Here is a 16531-nt window from a genome sequence, read left to right as displayed (position 1 = left end):
TCTTTTTTTTTTTTTGGAGTTGTGTTGGATTACCCACAATGGCTGTAGAAAAACGGGACTCACATTCAGACTGGGTCTGTGATGAAATAGGAATCATTACCTTGATTTGGGTGGATTTTTTGTTGCACAGAGAAGGTCAATGGAGCTGGTGAAGGGCCTGGAGCACGGGTCTACGAGGGGAGCCCGGAGAAAAGGCAGCTCAGCCTTATCACTCTGTGTAACTCCCTGGAAGGAGGCTGCGGCCAGCTGGGGCCGGTCTCCTCCCAAGCAGCAAGGACAGGATGACAGGGCAAAGCCTCAGCTGTGCCAGGGCAGATTTAGGTTGGACATCAGGATAAATTCCTCCACAGAAAGGGCGATCAGACATCGGGATGGGCTGCGCAGGGAGGGGGTGCGGTCACCGTCACTGGAGGTGTTTAAGGGAAGCCTGGCGGTGGCCCTGAGTGGCGTGGTCAGGTTTACCGGGCGGTCCCAGGGCCCTTTCCCGGGATCTCGTTTCCCGCCCCTCGCGGCGCCGGCGGGCCAAGGCCGCCGCTGAGGCCCCGCCCCTCGGTGCGCGCATGCGCCGCGGTCTCTGCGCAGGCAGTGCGGGGGGCGCCCCGCGCCGCCGCGGGCTGATGACGCGAGCGGAAGCGAGGAGGGGTCCTTTGGCTGTGCCCGGTCGGCCCAAGGTGCCTGCGGAGCTCCGCGCGGCGGGAGCGGGGCGGGGGCGGCGGCAGCGCCATGATGGTGGGCAGGACCAGCGCCATCGCCGCGGGGCTCTGCGGGGCGCTCTTCATCGGCTACTGCATCTACTTCGACCGCAAGAGGCGGAGCGACCCCAATTTCAAGAACCGGCTGCGGGAGCGTGAGTGTCCCGGGGCGCCCCCTCCCCTCTCCTCCCGTCCCGTCCCGCCGTGCCGCCCTTCCCTCAGCCATCCCCCGTTCCTGTCCCGGGCTCGCCCGCCCGGCCGGGGCGCGGGAGGGCAGCACGTGGTGTCCCCGCAGCGCCGCCCCCGGGCCCGGCCGGGACCCCCCGCCCCGGCCCCGCGGCTTTTGGGCCCCTCCTCACCGGCCCTTCACCGGGGACGGGGCGCGGAGTCACAGAGCCGCCAGCACTGGAAGATGCCCTCGAGTCCCGCTCAGCCGCCCGCCCAGCGCGGCCCCTGCGGCGCTCACTGCATCGCCCAGCGCCGGGCACAGGCCCCTCGAACACCCCCGGGACCGTGACTCCCCCCCTCCCCGGGGAACACATTCCAATGCCGCACCACCCTGACGGTGGGAAAGGCTTTTCCTGATGTCTCATCCCAGTCTCCCATGCCTCAGCTCAAGGCCATTTTCTCTGGTCCTCTCACTGCAGGCATGAGAAAGGGACTGATCCCAGCTCACTGCAGCCTCCTTTCGGGTGGTTCTAGACAGGGTCAGCCCATCGGGGAGCCGTTGCTGTAGGTGTTGGGTAACCTCTGGTTTCCGTCCGTGCTTGCTTCAAATTCACCTCCCCCCCGCCTTTTTTCCTGTCCAGCCTTGCTCTCCACAGGCTCAGCAGTGCTGTTATCGCCACCACATTCACGTGGTGACTTTTTTTTGTTTGTTTGGAAGACGAGCAGGTAAAACAGTGTGAGTTGCTGTGGTGAGGTTGAGTCTGTGGCAGCTCTCAGGTATTTCATTGTCTGCATTCTAAACCCTCCTGGCAGCCCTGCCATTGGCTTCCAGGATAAGAATGAATGCCAGAGAAAACTGTTGATTAATCCAAGATGTAGAGCTCTTCTCCCATAGCTCTTCATTATTTCACGTCTTCAACATTTATTTAAACCTTTTAATGATCAGTGAGGGTTTTTAATGCAGTTGTAGGCTTGACTGCTGGAGGAACACAAATGAATCATGAGCAGGAAGGTGATACTTTTTATACTGAGTTATTTCTGTCAGGGTAATATGTGTATTATTCCTTTGGTAACTAATCTGAAGATAAGAAGTTGTCATTAAGATAAATTTTCCTGGCAAGTAAACATGGTGTGATCAGCAGTTTCACGGATGGAAAAATCAACAACCAGGCTGCTTGAAGATGAGCATTTACCTGATAGCATTAAAATGTAGTTTAACAGCTTTTGGTTCTGCCTTCATGGATTGAATTTGCCTGGTCAGTGCTGTCACTTAGTGGTGCATTAATTTTGTTTTCCAGAGTTTCTTCCACAGCACATCATGTCTGTCAGATATTTCAGCTTCAGGCCCTTGCTCCTGTGTGTGGGATTTTGGGCACAGACCCTCTTGTGTGTGTTCCAAGTCTTTTTTTCCCTGCAGTGCGAGCCACGAATTGGGAAATTTTAGTGCAGTTAACTGTGAGGTGCTTGTTTTGCACAAGCAAACTTGATTTTTGGCAACATATCAGCCATGGGTATTTTTTATGATGCCAAATATGCGGTAGGAGAAGCACTAAAAAAATTACGTAAGGTTTTTGCAGAAGCACCAAAAATTATTTTTGGATTCCAGGTTTCCATAATCTGAGCCTTCATCCAGTCATGTTCTGAATAAACCTTAGAACTGCTCTGATTAAGAGCTGACATGAACTTTGAAGTGGAAAACAAATGCATTTTGGTTTGATGGAGGTGGCAGCTGTCGTTTGGGGGGGAGTCTTCATTGTAGGACTTACAGTCCCTGCATGTGAAGTATTGGTCTATATTTACTTGTAAGGCTTTAGGCTTTAGTTAATTTGGTTGGGAGGTTTTTTGGTAGTGTAACAGATAATTTAGTATGGATGTTTCAGCAGTGGTGCCAGGGATCTGGGTATTACAGCATTTTTCTGTTGGTAGACAGGAAGGCTTGGGCTGTCAAATACTTGGCCAGGGAAGGTTCAGTGCAGCAGCAGCTGCAGTTCTTTATGGAAAGATGCTCCATGTGTTGTGCAGTAGTGGGGATATGGGATGGAAAGCTTGGAGATACCACCTTTACAGCACATATTTTCCAGTAACCTTCTTTGGATAAGATCCTTTTTCAGCCTCTGTGATGCAGTGTCACCAGAATTTGGGAAGCACAGGAGACCTGACCTATCAGAGGATTGATTGCCTGTTGTATTTGGTCAAGCACGTGCTGACAAATGAAGAAATTTTATTTTCCCTCCCAGTTACACTGCACATCTCTGTGTGCTGTGTTTGGGCCAAAATTCACATTGCAAAGGCCTGTAATAAAAATGAGATGGCCAGGTTTAAGTTTCTGGGAAAAAAAATTTCCTGGAATTTTCTAGAAAGCCTATAGAACTACTGGACTTTGATTTCCAGATGTTTTCATCTTATTTAGCAGGTTTTGTGGGTGGGTTTTTCTGTTGGGTTTTTCTTAGGTCGTGTTGTTGCTGGTTTGGGGGGCATGTCCATATTTAGTATTGAGACCAAAAGATAGCAAAGCTATAAACATCTGTAGCTGCTGAGCTTCCCTGGCTGTATTTAATAAATAAAATACTTCAGGTATGTTTACTATTTGCCTTCTTGAATGAACAAAATGGAAGTGCTCTGCTTTAAAGTACAGACACAGATGTCTTTGTTCAGAGACAGACAGAATTTCTGGCCACACTGAATTTTGCCCAAGAGCACCTTCTGCCTGAACAGCAGAGTGAGAGGAGGGTGGGACCTGAACATGCTTCTCAGGGGCCTTTGCAACTCGTGCCAGCAGGACAGGTCATCCACTGGTTCTCTTTTGAAACTTGTACCCCTGTAGAAGAGCTGTGCCTGCAGGACCTGCAGTGTGACAGCTGCACTTGGGCTTTGTGCTTTGCATGCACTGCATTTCTGTGGTAATGGATTAATTCTGTGAAAGATTGCCTTTCCCTTTTCAAAATGTGATCATCTCTTTAGAATAGAGGAAAGAGCTTCATTTTTGTGGAGGTCCTTGAGGGAAAACAAACTTGGGGGATTTTTTAGGTGTGAGATGGGCCTGTTTGTTTGTTTGTTTGTGGTGTTTGTTTGAGGTTTTTTTACCCCTCAAAGCCATTGCTTTTTGCTTGTCATATTACAAATGTAACTTTTGGTTGTTATTGCAAAGATACTTTGAACCTGGTATTTCTTCCCAACTAGTATGGGATGAATTCATAAATATCCTTTAGAGTTACTTGGGTTTTGTAGTTGTTTCAGCTGGAGAACCTTTAAAGAGCCTGTAAAAAAGTATTAAGAAGAAGAAGAAAAAAGTTCTTTAGTAGTCAGACTGGAAAGATTTGGTAGATCATTTTTCAGTTTAAAAATCTTGGTGATTCTTCATATTCCTTCACTGTTTTCAGATTAAAGTGTATGATTTCAAATCTGTGTGATCAGTGATGAAAATCTTTCATTAGTTCCAGTTATCAGCATGGCTTTTGTTTTGTTCTTTATTTCAGAATGCCTTAACTTGGTGAATGATGCCTTTTATTACATTTTTAATAAGAAGGTATCATAGTCATGCCAAGAAAACACAATTTTCTCCTCAAAATGATGTACAAATCTTAAGCTGTTACTCTTTGTATTGTTTTGGTGGTTTTGCTGAATGCACTACAGCTGTGGTGTGGCTTGTTTTGATAGTAAAACATTTCAAATACTAAATTTTTAAAAATTTACTCTTCAGGATTTTATCTGTTATCAAAACTTGTTTGCATAGTAGTGCAATTTAAAGTTTTGTGCAGATTAATGCTTCTGAAAAGTTGGAGTGAGCTAATTAAAGCACTAACTTTCAAGAGAAATTCTTTAACATTGAAACCCACCAAAATGATAAAATTGTATACTACAGTTCTGTCCAGCACATTTTTCCATCTATAGTATAAAATCACATACACAGGTCAGTGAGTTGTAGAAACCTAGGTGCTAAGTGTTATTAAGATGGAATATTAAGATAAAAGGGTGTTCCATCTAGTTAGAATGTGAACTCCCTTTCTGTAAAGAGCACAATCTTGTCAGTAAATGCTGCACTAAATTATCACTATACTAGGGAATAGTATTTCTGACTGTCTCCATCATGTGGATAATTGAATATTTTTAATTACTGTGCAAAACTGCTAGTCATATTTGGAAGTATTTCCAGCTTGTAAAATCGAAAGAAAATCAGTCAAAAGAAAAATCAGGGCTGTGTGGCAGTTTTTCTTTGTCGGTATTGGAGTTTTCTGAGCAGATATTGAGGACAAAGAGAGAAAGGACAGTTTAACCATAGGGTGTATTCAGAGGTTTTAGTGGTGTAACTTTTTCAGTTGATGAACTGAAGACTTACAAAAATGATTATTCTAGGGAAGTTGCCAGTGTTAATATAATTATTCTTTGTTGTATGAAGAACTGCTACTATAAAAATACCTTTATACCTGTGTAGCTGCATTAAAAGCAACTTTATTACACTAGTTTTGCTGGAGTGGTACAACTTCATGTAGCAGACCAACTTTTTGCCTTTAGGTTAGGCAGTTAAATCTGTAAATGTTTGTTCCTTCCATCTGTAAATGTTTGCTTTCCTCAGGTTTCAGAAATGTATGCTTTAGTATTGCTCTTGCTGGGGGGATGACCAGACGCTGCCACTTATTAACTAGTTCCCAAGTCTTTGCTATAAAGTAGCAGAGGAAGTGCCCTGCTAAAGTTCCTCTTCCTTGGTGGTGCACCATGCGCTTCAAAACTGGCTAGCCTTGACTTACAGACAATTCTTCTGTGGCTTATTGTTAGAAGTCATGTAGATCATTCCTGTATTACTCTAATTCTCTTTGCTGCTGTGCTGCCCTGCACAGCTGGTGTTGGCTGTAGCATCAGGAGAAGAATTGCCATTTTGGGTTGGTGCTACTGCCAGCCCTTGTCAGACCCCTGAGTGATGCTCTGGTGGGCTGAGTGGGTTGCAGTCTTGTGCTCAATCTTTATTATTTGGAATACATTGCCAGTTTCTTCTTTTGAAAAGGACTTTGATTTGTTCAGGGTTTCAGACTATAATCTGAAGGGCTTTTTAATTGCAAATTGAAAATAAAAGATGTTTTTATTCTTACAGGAAGGAAGAAACAGAAGCTTGCCAAAGAGAGAGCAGGACTTTCCAAGGTAATACTGTGTTCAATAATACAGATCTATTTTGAAAGACATTTCACTTGTATTATTTGTAATTGACTTAAGGATTTGTCTTGATTCCAGGATTACAAACACTCCAGCTAATATGCAGTCTTTAGGGTTTTTTTAATGCTCAGAAATAATTCCATGGTTGTTCCTTTTTTGTGTCAGATAGAGGAGTTATATTAGAAAGTACAACATTCACTGTGTGATTTGATGGTGTTCTTCTCTTTGCAATATGAACAAGGACTTTTCAGACTTAAAATTATTGATGGGATACACTTACAACTGAACTTGATAGGTCGTTTTGCAATGCGTATTTGATTTCCTTTTCATTATTACTAATGGATCCAGAAAGAAAATAGAAGATTTCTCTTAAACAATTGCAAGAAATGCAGTTGTTATAAACACAGTGCACCTTAGAATTTATATTTGCTCCTAAATTATGTATTTAATAAACTGAGTAGAGGTATTTCAGGCTCTGTCTCTCTACAGATTTGTGATGCAGTGTTATGAGACTTGAGTCTGATTTTCAAAAACATTCTGTGTCCATTTAACTTAGTGGTGACCCTTGGTTTTTTGCCAGTGTCACTGTAACAATAGGGTTGTGTGCATGTTCAGTTTCAGTTGAGAATATTTTCTGCTAACTTTTTATTAGCTGGTGTTAAGAGGGATTTAACTTTTACTCTGTGTGTTACAGTTGCCTGATCTGAAAGATGCCGAAGCAGTTCAGAAGTTTTTCCTCGAGGAGATTCAGCTTGGAGAGGAATTACTAGCTCAAGGTAATAATATTTTTTTTTCAAAGGGTAAGTTGTCAAATAATTTCTCTCTGCCTTTGCTAGAAGATGATTTTTGTACACAAAGAAATTCTGGGGAGTCAAATTCATCTAAGAAAATGTGCCTATTTGTTTCTATCCTTATGTGTTCAGAAAGACCATCAAGGGAGATGAGCTTAGTGTGGGTTGATTCACCGTAATTTAATCCACTCTTGGTGTATGTTTTATGTAAAATGTGTTACAATGTGGAAGATGGTTGATTTCCAGACATTGTGTAATCTGTCACACAGGTGAATATGAAAAAGGTGTTGATCACTTGACCAATGCCATTGCTGTGTGTGGGCAGCCGCAGCAGCTACTACAAGTTCTACAGCAGACTCTTCCACCACCAGTGTTTCAAATGCTTCTAACTAAGCTCCCTACAATAAGCCAGGTATGTGAAACATTTCCTGTTGGTTTGGTATGGAAGTAACTGAAATACTTTATCCACCACACCAGTCTTGAGTATCAGATTTTGTAATCTGTTGGTTTTTTAATATGTCCAGTTAGATCAAAACAAGCTTTTTTTTTTCACCTGAGATGTTGAAGAGCGGATATGAAAATCATCATGTAGTATTAATAGCCACCAGGATAAAATGGAAATACAGAATTTCTCTTGTGTGTAGGGTATGCTAAGATGTTGAAGTAGAGGCATCTGACTACAGCTCTGATATTATAAGTGGATCCAGTGGTTCCCAAATACAGGTGGAGGGATTGGAAAAATAGTAACTTTATTGCACTGGGTCTTGAGTTTTCTGGGTTTTTTTAATTTACTTATCTACAAATGTGTGTAAGTCCTATGAAAGTTCATCTAAATGGATCTGTTGCTTTTGCTACCCTGTTGCTTCTGGGGACAGCTATAGACTATAGACAAGATGTTAACTAGCACCAGAACCAGTGAAAAATTTGGAAGCTTGGGAATTTCCCTGATGATAAAAGTGTTAGTAGCTCTATGTATAAAATGCCCTCCTGTTTTAGTGAGTACTGAGTGGGTAATGTTGTTAATATGCTGGCAGGTGAGTGTGTTGTAAAATAAATGATATGTTTTATGTTCTTAGAACTACAAGGGGACTTCCTAACAGTGTTATCTGACACTGAGATTCAGTGCTAGGTGTCAGTTGGCTCTTCTTACAGCTCAGGCCTGGTTACATTTCAGGTTAAGGTCCATATACTCAGTGGTAACACTGGAAAGTGTCAGGTACACAAGATATAAGAGTTGATAATGATTGAACAAAAATGTTTCCTAAGAGAATGGTGCCAGAAATCACACAGAGGTCATCACTTGAAGCTGCTAGAATATTGTTTATCTGACTTTGCTTTTAGGTATTGAACTGTATGTAGTTTCTGTGGAACTGACTTCAAAAACTTAAGTCAAATAGATTTCCATTTTTAACTTTAATCAGTTTGTTCAGTAATTACACTGCTTAATATTCAGTGTAAAATTACATTGCTTGATAATCAGTTGCCTACTGTCAATTTTATGTAATTGTGAATGAGTTTTTCTCCTTCTTACAGAGAATTGTAAATGCACAGTGCTTGGCTGAAGATGATGTTGAATGAGGTCACACCACAACGGGGGGAAAAAAAGTTTTCTTACCCCAGAAGATGAGCATCAGTAGGGGGATAAAGGGGCAAACATAGTAGTTAATGGACTGTGTACCACATCGGGTTCTACCAGAGTTAAAATTAACTTTGTGTAGGTGGGTTTCGCAGGATTTTATTTATTATCCCAGTGAAAAGTGTATTTTGATAAGAATTCATTTTATAAATACACTGTGTTGAGTTATCAAAGTATCACTAACTTCATTATTATTAAAATTCGCAGTTGTAATGTTGTACATATACAGACATAAAACTACGACCTATTGAAAACCCAATGCTCATTTTTGAAAAAACGAAGTTATGGCAATAAAGATTTATCTGCATTTGTGTGTCCCTATAGTACTACTTTAATATCCAGAATATTTGGGTGTCAGAGCAAATGATCTAAAAATGACAACATTAAAATTTATTTTTAATGTTATGGCTGGTCTTCCAATGCTTTTAATTAAGTTTAAAACCCTATGTAATTTCCTGAGAAAATAAATATATTATCATTTAAACTGTAACAGTTCACCTTAGAAAGAGATGCAAAATCACAATGGTAATAGATACTGACTGCAGAAAGAATGACAAATCTGTTCTGTCAGGAACAAAACGTGTAAAGTGATCAAGTCAAAATTACTGGCAAACTTGAAAGCTCTATTAATACAGGTGTCTGAAACAAAGCTGTTTGAAATAGAACCTGGGCAGATTTTAAGAGCACAAAGGTTGGGGTTTTTTGGAAAGCTTGAAACCTTGCAAGATAGTTGACATTTCACTCTGTAGTCTTCAAGATCATAGCAAATGGTTAAGAGTCTTTTAAAGGCATTTGCCTTAAGAAAAAAAAAAAAAAAAGCTGCACTGTTAAGGTAAGACAATCATATCCCTGGGATAAATAGCAAAAGCTAATGGAATTAGATGTTATACAGTTTCAGTATGGTGTGGAGAATATGGCTTTGCAAATGGAAAGGAGACAAATAACATACAGCAGGCTGAAGTGAGTAGGAGAAGTGTACTTAAGGAAGCAAGTTTTTCATGAGTAGGATCTTCTAAATGTCAAAACAGACCGGCTTCTGCTATTCTCTGGGTTTGTGCTATCAACACTTGGGTAGCAGAAGAAACAATTCAAAATATAGCTTTATCTTTTTGGCACAGTGACTGATTAACTTGAGAATGCTTTGAGGTGTCTTTGAGACCAGCTGACAGTTTGTACTAATGATGCTGCTAGATTAGTAGTAACGTACAAGGTGGCATAGTCTAGTTAGAAGTGAGGTACTTGGAGAGCACTCTGGTCAACTCTGTCTCATTTCAGCCTTGTGCAAGTCTCTTCAAAGGCAGATTCTCCTCAGTGGTTCAGGGATTGCCTCCCAAACGATTTTTGAGAGGTTAAGTGGATAGTTGATGGTGACCTAGCAGTCAATACCCGAGTTTGGGAGTAAAAATGGCTCTTACTCAGTCATTCTGCTGAGATGGTTTGCTATGGAACAGGTATTTTCCCCTTAAGCCCTTGAAAACATTATTTCCAAAGATTTGAGGGGCTATTGAAATTTTCTGTAATGTGATAAATATTGAAGTTAGTGGCTGGTATCAACAAACATGTCTTAAATAACTGGATGTAGTTCATTCTTTGTGCTTGAATTGTTCAGGTAGCATAAGGTGAAAGTAAAATATAGTAGCCATGTTCTTCAGGGGGCAAGGGCCAGCATGCTCTTTTCCTTCTAATTTATTTTACAGGGACAAAGTTATTTTGCACTTAATAAAAATACTGTGAAATTACAGAAGGTTCTGATTTTAATGAGGCTTTTTAAACGAGTTTTTCTTTTCCCTTCTAACCCTTATAAGTAAAAAGTAGGAATTCTTAGGTTATGTGGACAGAACTGTTAGCAAATTTACCTTCCATTTTGCTGATCACTTCAGTATATCTTTTTAGTTCAGTTTCTAACATTGTTTTAAGGTGAATAAAACTTCCATTCTGCCTTGAAAAACAAACCCAAACAGTCCAAGACAAAAGTAGCACCCTTCTGTCAAACCTGAGCATTTTTCTACACTCTTTGGATTAATGATGACAATTTGAATTCACATTTTAGCTTACAGCAAAGCTCTCCTGAACTGGGTGTCAGCAAACCTGGGCGTCAATTCTGATTTTGATGGAAGGCTTTGTGACAGTCTGATTATATCTATAAATTGTATTTGCTGTAATAAGCATCACAGACACATATATTGCTCTAACACTTTTCTTTTTCTTAAGCCTGCAAAGTTAGATGCAAACAAAATTTAAGATAGCGTAGGTTTAAATGTAGCCTTAAATGCAAATTTACTCTCATATCTGATAGCCCAGAGGTACCTGGTTAGTTTGCTAGAGCAAGCTCTGATACCTGTTCTGAGTGCCTTGGACTAATAGAGTGGAATGCTGAATCCTTTTAACAAGACTTGATTTTTTTTTCTTCTCCCCAAATGTCCCAGTGAAGCTAATACTGTACAATTGTGAAGACTTGGAAGATACTGTCTAGAATGCAAATTTGCTGTTGCTCCAAGAGTGGCAGGCAGAGGTATAGCTAATCATGCACAGTCCACCAATGTTTCAGACTCAAGCAAAGACACTGCTTTCAGACACCAGCAAAGTGCAGGTCATCAGAAACGTGGTGGTAATGATGGAGGTTCCTGCATCAGCAGTAGTAATGCCATTGCATTAGCTGGCATAGTGCTGTACATTTCTTTTCACATGCACAAATGAAAAAAATGTGGAAGTAATCCACAATTCCAGTTGTGGATTTGCTGCTATGGAGCTCACAGCTGCTGGAGAGTAAGATCGGTAATCTTGCTTTACTGCGGGTTAAACTACTAGTCCATCTCCCAGAAAGAAACATCTTCCCTTCTGTGCTTCTCCAAGAACAAAGCACTTGTTTTCAGCACTAAAAGGATTTCTTATAGAGAAACTGAGAGGTCTGTTAGTTTTGTTTTGAGAAGTCTTCTGTCATCAGTTACAAGCTGCTCAGGCAGCTTTTAGAGAAAAAACCCCCACCCAGCTAGTTTCATTATCATGCAGGTCTACCTTTGATGTCTCACATTTAAGTTTTCTAGATAATGGAATCAAATCCAAAACCAGCGTGGTCAGGCACACACTGAATCATCTGGTACTAATTTCCTTTCCCTGGGGGCTGACACAATATTATTGTTGCCCTTAACATGAAAAATGGAGAAGTCCCAGCCCTGCTCTCTAGGAGGCCAGCCAGCCATCATCAAAGTAAAGTTTCAGCTATTTATGCACTCAGAAGAATCTTTCTAAAGTTTCATTTGTACATCTGTTGATGGTGTGTTTAAAGTCCCTTAGGCTGAACAGTGGCCCTACATGACTGTTGTGTTACAGTTAACATGAGTTAAACATCAAGGGAATCTTTGAAGTGGTCACTAAGTGCTTTTAGTGATTGTTTCAAAGGCATGTTGTGCTGCACACCCATGCTTCTGTGTTTTTAAACGTATGGACATAAAAAGGGCTGATGTGAAAAGAAAAAATTCTTCAAGGCTTCTGTTGCACCCAAGTTTTGGGTTGATTTTTAGTTACTGTGTTTACACTGACCAGCATAGCTTACAGTATTCTCTGTGCACTGACCAAAAGGCTGTTGTAAAGAGCTGAAACTTGTGCTTAATTCACGAGGACTGGGCTAGCTTTTATCAGAGGTGCTCCAGAAACTGAACTGGTCTGGGTAACAGTGCTTGTTTTCTGCATTTATACCAAACTCGAACTTCCTGAAGAAAATGTGGATGTCTAATGTTGTTCTCACAGGGCAGAGTTTGCCACATCCAGTGTATGAATGTGCGAGTGAAACGAGAAAACAGCTGGCCCTTCTGTGTTATTTTTTTGTACCAAACTGTCCAACTTGCTGGCACTAGAGAATGGGCAGCTTTTTCAAAGTTAAGTGGTTTCCATGTGAATCCAGGTTCTCTCTTCTTTCCCTGAAGTAGGGGCTAGTTTCAAAGAATATTTACTAGACATCTGATGATCCCACTACCATTTTCCAATCATTCCTTTAACTTAATAGTCCTTAACTCTCAAAGGCCTTTGAGCTATAAGCTTTTGACTCCAGGCATACAGTTTCTGCAGTGCTCACTCACAATTTAATCATTTCTCTTGCACCCTGAGATGTTCTCGACTCACCTTTGGGATGAGAGGGTGTCTAGTGGTGCTTACCCACAGTGGGAGAGTTGCTTAACAGAGTGAATGTTGCAGCTGGCACAGCGTTGCTGCAGCCTACAGATCTCTTGGAATGGTCCATGCTGCAAGACAGTTATGAGTGGCTTTTGTTTATGAAATTTCTAGTGTGCATGGAGGCAGAAAACAGATGAAGTCAGGTAGTTCTGCCTCTCTGCATGTTGGACCCTTACAGCTAAAAACTGATTTGGTCACACAATCATTTACTTGAGCAGGTCTGAATCTAAACAGCAGGGGGCAGTTTTGCACACACATTTTGTGCAAGCTCACCCTGCAAAATCCTAAGTTTTAGAATCTTCCTGTCTGGTGAGGTGATGCAATGCAGCATTTTCTCCAGACAGATTTGGTATGGTGTATAAGACAGGCTCAGTGGAGCAGCAGTAGAATGTGTTTCTACTGATAATGCCTAATTTTGGCTTTTTTAAATCCTGCGTGTTTAAATTGTTGTGATGACATGATTTAGGAGTATTTCCCTCTTTCTCTCCATCCCTCAGCACAAACTAGGTATATAGATAAGCCAGCTGCATTGTACAACTTAAACTCTGCAACAAAATGCAACCACATCTGATTCCCAGGCATGCAAGAGAAGTTTTCCCTTGCCCAGCTGTGATTATTCTGGGTGAGCTTTGCTAGCTGGAGTGAAAGGAATGCACCAGTTAACTCTAGGAGGGTGAAAGTGAAATTTGCATCTTGAGATTTTGCCTGGAGTTGGACTCTGCCTGTAATGGGTCATGTGAGGAGAGCCAACCAAAAAAATAAAGAGGTGAGATATTATAGATTGGTGACAGGATGCATTTTCAATGCTGGTTGAATTTCAGCTGAAGTTGACAAAATCTATACTTTGTCTCTCTCATGCCTTGGAGGCAGCTGTTCACATTGTAGTGGCACCCTGACTCAAAACTGAATCTTAACTACTCCTACATCTCGAAAGTGTTTTTTCTCTGCTTCCTGGTCTGTGTTTGTGGGGGGGTGAAGTGTGTGTATGCTATACAAGTAAATGAAAATTTTCCACCCTTGTAGCTGTCAATCAGCATTTTTCCAAACATTCAACTTGTTAGTAAGAGATTCTTCAAAGTCAGCTTAACACGTGATGACATCTAGAGAAAGCTGTTTAATAAAAGATACTGTGTGAAAACCATGCTGCTTCTCCTTCCTTAGGTCACTCTGGCAATGTTACACCCTGTAACATAGCCTGGAAGATACAGAAACTTGCTGTGAAAAACCAATATTTGCCTGTTTTGGCATGTATGTAAAAGAGCATTTTCCTGGAGCTCTGAAACAACCTGGTTAGCATCTCTTGTTGTACTTAATATTATTTAATGAGAAAGAATGTACATTCAGATTTGATTATTAAAATGACAATGATTATTGCATGAATTTGTGAATTATAATGCAATGACGAATTAAATGGAGAAATTAAGAAAAGGGATTATTGAGCAAGCATATTCTTTGAGAAACTCTCCCTTGTTGTTTTTCATTGATAGTACACACCTAATCAATTCACAGCAGTATTTCATTACTGGTGGGAACAGTCTGGTTTTGATGACGATTTACTTTCACCACACATTGGCATGGTATAATACAGCCTGGTCCTGTAAGTTACCATGAGGAAGACTGCCAGCTCTTAGCACTGAGGAGGTGGAAGTTTCTGCCTGTATAAAGAAGGGAAGCCCCATCTGACCCCAGGTTACTGCCTCCACATTTATTGAATTCTAGCTGGAGTGTTTGTTATAATGACACCTCAATTTGCATAACCATGAGGGGTTGCTATTTGGTTCATGTTTCATTTGTTTTTATCTCTCCATCTAAAGGTTTGAGCTTTAACATCAAGTTCCTTGGCTTATGCTAGAAGTTGTCTGACACAACTAAGGGCCCTTTTATACTTCCTTTGTAGGGATGTTATTTACTGGCCAATGGCACTAGCAGAATTCTTAGCATAAAATTATTATTATTATTATTACTTCTGTATCAGCAGAGATGTGTGTGGCACTCTGAAGAATCTGTCAAGTTGAAGATTGCAGTCCTGATCCCATAATTTACTCTGCATGGTCCTTTCCTCATGGAAGCCTTAGCAGTCAAGAGCAGGACATTGGGACAGTGCCACAGGAAGGGAGAAGGTAAGGTTTAGGATAGTATGATTGTTTTGGTAGTAATTGGGTGGGTGTTTTATCTGAATTTTGTTTGAAGCTCTGAAGCTTGCTTCTTTTCTACATCACATTCATTTTAGACTACTTGGCTAATCAGTGCTAGTTACTAGTGTAATCAGGAAAAATCAGACTTCAACAAACTATAGATCTGCTTATAAATCATTAAACCTACCAAAAGAAAGAAATATTAAAGGCACTTTCTGTAACTGAATAGATTTAAGGCACAATTTCCCCCCCAGCTAAAAGCAATAACAGGAGCTCTCAAGCACTGGGTTAATTGCTCTGCTGGCAGTCCTGCAGTTCATAAATACCTCCTGAATTGAAAGTATAAGAAGCAGTCTTTCAGAAATCTAGCTTGCTGTTGGACAGCAACCCTAAAAGGAACTCTGTTCTGTCAAAACTTTATAATCACCCCAAACTGTAGTGCCTGAAATTCAGTGATATCATCATGCAAATAGGAAAGCTGGGTGATAGGTATTAAAGCAGGCATAAATAAGGGAAACAGCCTAGAAGGCAATGCAGTGAGTCAGTGTCCGTCCTAGATGTTGGATTGCAAACTGTGAATGCTTGACAACCAGATAAAACAGTTGCAAATTGGAGAGGAAATTTACAGAGAGAAAGTTGTAGCCCTGTTGTGGACAGCTGCCTCATCCTTAAAAACAATGCAGCCTTCTAAAGCATGCTTTTGACCCTCCAACTTTTGGTGATTAGAGCAGATCTGTTGGCTCTATCCTCCTTTTTCTAATTTGGAACTGATTTCCAGAAAGCAGAGGAGGACATGCCTGGCAGGAGTTGGTTATGTGATAACCGTATGCTCAGGAAGTCAGATGATGAGACTGGGATGCCCTGCCACCCTCCAGAACCAATGGACAGTCTGGTTCTTAGTGGGAGCTTGAGCACTAAGCTTGAGCACCACTTCTGGATCTTGATTTCTCTGGGCAAGTATGAAAGTAAGTGCTTATCAGTTATGTTGATTTTCTAAAGGGAACACAGCCCCTGGGATGGAATGTATTAATACTGGGGCAATGCTCTCCCCATGTTTTTGCTCATAAAATGTGAAGCTGGGAAAAAAAAAATGACTTCTGTGTAGAATCCCTCTCTTTATTTTGGTTGTTTCCAGAATGGTGTTAGGACCTTGTCAGTCGGGAGCAGTGTTTTTGCTGCTGCATTGCCCTTGATGATCTTCAGCAGCCCTGACAATATTTGTCATTAGACTTTGGATCTTTTCACAGATGTATATCTCTTACCTTGGGCAACACATTTTCAAAAAAACCCTGTGATCTCACCGTGATTTTAAAGAAAAAAAGAGACAGATTGCAGTTTGACAGAACCAGCAATGGCTCAGACTCAGGAGTCTTCATGGACTTTCCTTTTTTAAAAATATGAGTGTTCAAATTCTGCCTGCCCAGCCCCTGGTAATGTTGCAGGTGATGTGGGTCTCAGGGGGTGACACCACAAATTTAGTTATTAATTGATGCAGGAGTGGTTTTGTAAATTCAAAGTATTTGTAGGTCCTCATATTATATGAAGTCACCAAATAATTTGTAGAGATTATCACTGGGTTTTGAAGATATGCTGCTGAAAGAGTAGTTCACAGAAGCAGCATTGATTATCTTCATTTGGGGGAACTTAACTTTTCCTTTTTTCTTGGAAGACCTTGCTAATATCTTGAAAGATATATCTATAATTCTTGGAAGATTCTTGCTAATATCAAATAATATCACACTTTTTGACATGTTTGCTGATGCAGTACAGCTGTGCTCTTGTGAAGCTTCACAG

General features: G+C 41.1%; 1 protein-coding gene across 1 annotated transcript; it reads left to right on the top strand.

Annotated features, from left to right (window-relative positions):
- Positions 1–687: 687 nt before the first annotated feature.
- TOMM20 (translocase of outer mitochondrial membrane 20) lies at positions 688–8739 on the top strand. The gene is made up of 5 exons (XM_083857135.1): positions 688–847; positions 5947–5993; positions 6700–6781; positions 7066–7208; positions 8330–8739. Exons 1-5 carry the CDS (start codon positions 724–726, stop codon positions 8372–8374), a joined length of 441 nt encoding a protein of 146 aa, XP_083713261.1. The 5' UTR covers positions 688–723; the 3' UTR covers positions 8375–8739.
- The last annotated feature ends 7792 nt before the right edge of the window (positions 8740–16531 follow it).

The sequence above is a fragment of the Zosterops lateralis genome, assembly GCF_965231275.1.
Source record: "Zosterops lateralis genome assembly, chromosome: 3".
Lineage (NCBI taxonomy): Eukaryota > Metazoa > Chordata > Aves > Passeriformes > Zosteropidae > Zosterops > Zosterops lateralis.
The sequence above is the reverse complement of the archived record's forward strand: the minus strand, read 5'-3'. Positions and strand labels throughout refer to the sequence as shown.